Genomic DNA, 6,355 nt, shown 5'->3' with positions numbered 1-6,355 from the left:
TCGCGCTGCCCCGTGGGGGCTTCCCTTGCCGGGTGAACGGGGCTGGTGCCAGGGTCACCCCGAGGGGTCCCGAGAAGGGGGATACAGGGGCAGGGCGGCTCCCAGCCCCCTCCCAGAACCCTGCCCGCTCCCCTCTGGGAGGGGCTGCTCCCCCCGCAGCCCCCGGTTGCCCCGGGCTAGTATTCGCCCCGGCGCCTCCCTGCCAACCTGCAGCGGCCGCTCCGGCTCCGCCTGCCCGCGGGAGGAGGAGGAGGAGGAGGGCTGGGAGGCGCCGGGAAGGAACACGAGTGAGAGCGGGACCCGGACGGGCCGGGGGGGCTCCAGGTACCGCGGGGTGGGCAGGGTCGGGGGGCTCTGCCCTTCCCGCACCCCCGCCCCGAGCGCCGGGAGGGACCGGGGCAGCCACCGGCTGCTCCCAGAGAGCCCCTCGCCCCGCACTGCCCGGCCCCGGGGCCAGCAGTCACGGACCGTCCCTGCGGGGAAACTGAGGCACGGCGGCGGCGGGGGTGGCTGGGCGGCAGGGAGGGGCGCCGAGTGTCCCCGGGAGCCCCGAGAGAGGAGGGGGCACCGGGGGGCAGGTGGGAGAGGGGAGCCCCAGGACTGGAAGCTGCGGGGGGACAGCAGCTGGTGGAAGAACCGTGGGGTGGGAGATGCGTTCGTGTCCCCGGGTGGGCTTTGTCGTGGTGCCACCCGGGACCGAGCCCTGTCCCCACCTCCCCGCGAAGTGGCTGCGCTGCGGGAGCTGCTGCGCTGCAGGGACGGGCAGCGTGGGGACCCCCCACCCCTATCCCAGCGGGGCGGGACTCATCCTTGATGCCGGCAAAGCTGCGGAGGAGCAGCAGGGGGGTGCTCGGTGAAAAGCGGTGGCAGAGCCTGGAGGAGAGGAGCGGCAGCACAAACGCCCAGCTGGGGCTCCCCGTGCTCGCAAGGTGGGCTCCGTGCCTCCCTGGGGGCCCCTTTGCCCCACGGCTCTGGCACGGCCGCGCCCCCGGGTGCGAGGGCACGGTGCCCATGCGTGCGCAGAGCTGGCTCTGCAGGCAGCCCCTGGCTCACCCCTGCCTGCTGCTCCCCGACAGGTCCAAAACCTACGACTCCTCCTTCTGCAAGAGGACAGAGCAGGCGGCAGTGGCCACGCAGGGACCCCCATCCCCATCAGTGAGTCTCGGGGCACGAGGAGGGGGGCCCCCAGCGCCGGGGTCTGGCTGGTTGCTCTCCGTGGGATGGCACGGAGGGAGGGCCCGGGCTGGTTTTGTGGCAGAGGTGGCACTAGAGCAGGGTGCCCAGGGTGCCACGCCAGCCCCACAGCCCTGCCTGCCCCACAGCTGAGCAAGCGTGCGGCCGGCTACCACAAAGCCTTTGCGGAGCTCGCGGAGCAGGAAGAGCTGCTGGCCTGCTTCTCCTGTGCCTGGCAGAGAGAGGTACCCTACCATGGCCGCCTCTACATCTCCTCCCACCACGTCTGTTTCCACTCCAGCCTCCTCCTCAAGGACATCAAGGTGGGCTGGGGGTGGGCGGGGGGCAGTGGCTCTGATGGGGGTGTGGGCAGCAGCCAGGGACATGGTGACACTGCCTGTCCCCCTGTGCAGGCTGTGGTCCCCATTGCCTCCATCTCGTCCCTCAAGAAGACCAACACGGTGCTCCTGGTGCCCAACGCGCTCAGCATCCGCACGGCCGAGGGGGAGAAGGTGGGAGCAGGGACAGTGCTGAGGGGCAGCTTTGCACAGGGGTATCTGGGGTGTCCTGGTTGCTGTGGCTGGCAGGCCCTGGGCTGTGACCAAGGGAGCAGCTCTGGCACAAACCCTATTCCTGCTCCCTGGTAGTTCCTCTTTGTATCACTGCGCCAGCGGGAGGCCACGTACCAGCTCCTGAAGTCAGTCTGCAAGCACCTGCAGGTACGTACTGAGCGGCACCAGGGGCAGGTCTATGGGGTATTTGGTACCCCTTCGCACCCCCTTCATCTCTGCCTGTCCAGGACAGTGGCTGGAGCCCCCTGGCCTCTCCGAGGACTGAGGAAATCCTTAGGAAGCCTCTGGTAAGCCCAGGAAATGGTCGGAGAAGGATTTGGGCAAAGGGATACACAGCCCCAGCTCCCTGGACTGGGACAGGGATGGGTGCGGTGGTGGCAGCCCATGCTGTGTGGGTACCTGCCCTCCCCAAAGGCTTTCAGGTGGAAATGTGGAGCTGAAAAGCCCCAGCCAGGGGCAGCACAGACCCCAGGTCCCTCAGAACTCCCTTCTCAGGGTTGGCATGACTCCCATCAGGTCCCACTCGTGTCCCAATGGCCACAGAGTTGGGGACATGCACCAGGGTTTGTCTTCTTTCAGACCTCAAGCCAGTCAGACCTGGAGCAGAGCACCCCGGTGCCGGACAGCTTCCAGGAGCTGCCTGGTAAGTGTCAGAGCCCTGCTTGTGCGAGCACACGTGTCCGCACTTGCAGTTCTGCCTCGCTGACACCTCTCAGCTCTGCTCCCCCTCCCCAGCCATGCACGGTCCAGGAGGGACTGCTCCATCCTCCAGCACCTAAACAGCATCTCCCACAGCACTGGGGAGTGCAGGATCACCTCCTTGCGGCCCCATGTGCCCTTCTGGCTCCCCAGAAACCCCACTCCCCTCCTGGGCACTCATCAAACATCTGGTTGCACACAGATGGGCCAAGCCTGACACCAAGGCGAGGGGAGGAGGAGAATGGAGAGGCAGCAGCGCTGGCTCTTAGCAGTGGTAAGCAGGTGCCCTCGGCAAAGCTGCATGGCCCCCGGGGTCAGGCAGGGGCACTGGGGAGGGTGATGCTGGGGCTTCACCTCATGCTGGCCCCCAGCATCAGGCAGAGCTAATGGAGGGGGCCAGGCTGAGGCTCTCACAGCCCCAGCACTGATATCACCTCAACCCCGCAGAGACACCCCCCACCATGCTCTGGGCTCGGACCCCTGCGCTGCTGATCCCCCTCAACACCGTCATCCTCATCTACCTGCTGCTGTGAGTGCCCAGGACCCATCTGTGTCCCGCAGGGCTTCAGGACACCTCACATCCCTGTCCTGTGGGCAGGCTCTTCCATGGGGTGCTGGCAGCCTGGGGTTCCCCTGCTCCCCTTGGGCCTCTGCGTCCCCAGGGTGAGCGCGTGGAGCCCAGCGGCAGTCTTGTCCCACCTTGCTGTGCCCCCCTGACGCTGGCATGTCCTCCAGGATGGTGGCCCTGCTGCTGTCCTCGGGGTACATCGGTCTGCGCATGGTGGAGCTGGAGCAGCAGCTGCTGGCCATGGGGGCTTGGCCAGACCTCAACATTTCACAACAGTGAGTGGTGGGGCCAGGAGCCCCTCTGTTCCCAGTGCAGCAGAGACCCCCCCTCACCCTGCATCCACCCCACCATGTACAAGAAGATGTGAAACCAGCAAGGACCTACCTGTCACCAGGCTCAGCTGCAGCCCAGGCACAGGCTCAGGGGCTGCTCAGAGCTCTTCATCCACCTCTTGAGAAACGAAATAGGGCTGGGGCTCCATCACCAGGGGCCTTCCAGCCCCGCTAGAATGCCTGGGGACCCCACCTAAGCTGTGGGACTCCGCTCTGCTCCCTCTGTGTCTGCCAGCACCAGGAACGCCCCAGGCCAAGCTGCAGGGGCAGCGAGAAGGGTTCAGGGGCTGGCTGGGCTCCTGTGCCCACTGCCCTCCCCACGCAGGGAGAGGGGCAGAAGATGCCCAGCACCAGGCATGGCAGGGACAAAGGAACAGAATTACTTTGTTAATAAAGATGTGAGCCCTTCTGGGGTCTCTTTTGGCTGGGGGGGGCCCACAGTGCTGTGTTCCTGAGGACACACAACTGTCTTATTCCTTGGGACAAATGGAGAGAGTCTCGTAGCTCCCCAACCTCCCCCAGAGAGGATTTGGGGGGCTGGGGTGTCCCTCAGCACAGGGTGAGCACCAACCTGTGCCCCTATTCTGCAGCCCTCCTCCCACCCCCTGCCATGCTCCTGCCCCAGGACAGGTCTCTCCTGCCAGAGGAAGGGGCACAGGGTCCCGGGGCTGTGGTGGGGACCCTAGGGTCTCACCAGGCCACCTCCTGTAGGTGCAGAGCTGGGAGGAGGGAGGGGCACAGAAGGACCTGCACCCCACAGCAGAGTCCTCCCAGCCCAAAGCCTTTGAGCTGAACCCCCCCATCCTGATCAGGTTCACCCCCACACTTGAGGTGGGAAAACCGAGGCACTGAGCAGTCCTTGCCTGTGCTATTTTCTCCTTTCAGTTCCCTGTGCCATCCCTGCCCTCCCCAGACCTCCAGATCAGACTGGGGGTGGGGGGGCCTTCCAGTACTGAAAGAGGCTGTAGGAAAGCTGAGCAGGGACTTTTTACAAGGGCATGGAGTGATACGATGAGGTGGAATGACTTTAAATTGGAAAGGGAAAGATTTAATATTAGATGTTAGGAAGAAAGTCTTCCCGATGAGGGGGGGAGGCCCTGGCCCAGGTTGCCCAGAGAAGTTGTAGATGCCCCAATTCCTGAAGGCATTCGAGGCTAGGCTTGAATAAGGCTCAGAGCAACCGGATCCAGTGGGAGGTGTCCATGCCCCTGGCAGGGGGCTGGAATTGGGTGGGCTTTGAGGTCCTTTGCAACCCAAACTATTAATTCTACAGGGCTGCACCCCACTTGTGTCCATAACAGCTGCAGGATCTGATGGGGCTGGAGTTCCCCCTGGGCTGGTGGGACTGAGCCAGCAAGGTCAGCACAAGAGCTGCCACATCCTCCCCAGACAGGTCACTGCTGCCCCAGAGAATCTGAGGCACGGCCAGGCAGGAGAGGCCACGGCCATGGCCTGGGCCAGGGGCTTCTCCTCCGCCAGACAAGGCTCCAACCTGCAGAGCGCGACCCAGGGCCTGTGCTGCCCCAGCTCCATGCCCAGTGCTGCCCATGGCCTTGGAGCCAAGTGCCAACACTGGTGGCCAGGGGGACACCTTTGATCCCTTCCTGCCCCGGAAGGGGAGCAAGGGCAGGGCAGGGCAGTGCGCGCTGGGGATCCAGCAGCAGGAAAGCAAATAGGAGCTTGCAGGTGGGAGCAATAAACCACAGGCAGGACTCACTCTAAGGAAGCTGGAATCTCTGGAGCCAGGGCAGCCAGGGTCCCTGGGGCCTCTGAACCCCGTGGGGCAGCTCTGGAGCACCTGGGGACTCAGCGCTTCTCACCTTGCCCTGAAAAACCAAAAGGGAGACCTTTTCATGTTGTCACAGAAAACCAAAAGGGAGACACCAAGCCCAAGGAAAATAAATTCACAACATGTTTAATGCCAGTTAGATTGCTTTACATGGAAAAGTACAACGCGCTCCATTTCTCCCCCACCATATGATATATAACAATGCTAACAAGGTTGCAGACGTTATCGCCCAGGCCTGGGGAGGACTCTTTGCTCCACCCGCGTGGCTCAGCACTCACCAATCACACCCCGCAGTTACAAGATGCCATCAGCCTTGCTCTTTTCCCCATTTATCGCACCACAGGTGCTCCAGCCTGCTGACGGCATTGCACTGTGCGCCTTCCCCCTGCGAGGCACGCACCCACACTGCTGCTGTGGGAGAGCTGCAGGAAGCACTGCCAGGAACTCAGAGTGGGTGGGGGAAGGAGTTTGTGCCACGCTTCAATAGTGAAGTCAATCAGAGCAGCTCTTTCTCAGCTAGTGGGCTCAGCTGCAAACCAGCCACCACCTAGAAATCACTGGCCCTCCCTGCCAAGCACTGCGAGAGAAGCCACCACATGCCAACCTGCTCTCAAGACAGCTCGAAAGCAAGAAAAGTTAGACGTGGTTTGTGAAAGTCCCTGGCAAGAGAGGAGCACAATGGGAGGAAAGAACAGCAAGGGTCTGTGTCTCCCATGCAGCATCCCATGACATAGCTGGATGCTGTGAGAGCCGGGAGCACTGAGCTGGGGATGCAGCACAGGCCACGCACCTGGACAGGGCTGCACACCACCCCAGCATCGCCCGGGAGTCCTCCAGGGAACGCAGCCACATTGCAGGGCAGGAGGCAAACCCACCGCCCCTCTTGCCATCCCTGCAGGAGTCTCAGGGCTGCAGGTAGTCCCTGTAGCACAGTGCTCGCCCTGTGCATCCCACATTCCAGCTCCCTCCTCCAGCTCCAGAATGGGCACAAACCATGGTGAACGTCCCTCAGCTGAGACTGCCCGTGTGCCCCCATCACAACCACCTACTTCTTCCTGGAGAAGAAACCAGTGTCTCCTGGGGTCTGCATGTGTAGAGGTGATCCAGAACAGAAAAGAGAATGCACATCAACATTACTGACCCCTCGACCCTAGGCTGACAACCCTGACACCGCATCTCGCTGCAAACCTGCTTACCACCTTCACCATCAGACTTAACACTA

At 63.1% G+C, this 6,355-nt stretch overlaps 1 protein-coding gene across 1 annotated transcript; it reads left to right on the top strand.

Annotated features, from left to right (window-relative positions):
* The first annotated feature begins 595 nt into the window (after positions 1 to 595).
* LOC138731693 (GRAM domain-containing protein 2A-like) lies at positions 596 to 3,831 on the top strand. The gene is given in 11 exon segments (XM_069877786.1): positions 596 to 772; positions 774 to 929; positions 1,077 to 1,155; positions 1,323 to 1,496; positions 1,587 to 1,685; positions 1,821 to 1,892; positions 1,973 to 2,032; positions 2,325 to 2,388; positions 2,647 to 2,718; positions 2,892 to 2,973; positions 3,180 to 3,831. Coding segments are annotated over 11 exon segments (1,092 nt in total). The 5' UTR covers positions 596 to 650; the 3' UTR covers positions 3,292 to 3,831.
* The last annotated feature ends 2,524 nt before the right edge of the window (positions 3,832 to 6,355 follow it).

The sequence above is a fragment of the Phaenicophaeus curvirostris genome, chromosome 28 (assembly GCF_032191515.1).
Source record: "Phaenicophaeus curvirostris isolate KB17595 chromosome 28, BPBGC_Pcur_1.0, whole genome shotgun sequence".
Classification (NCBI taxonomy): Eukaryota; Metazoa; Chordata; class Aves; order Cuculiformes; family Cuculidae; genus Phaenicophaeus; species Phaenicophaeus curvirostris.
The sequence above is the reverse complement of the archived record's forward strand: the minus strand, read 5'-3'. Positions and strand labels throughout refer to the sequence as shown.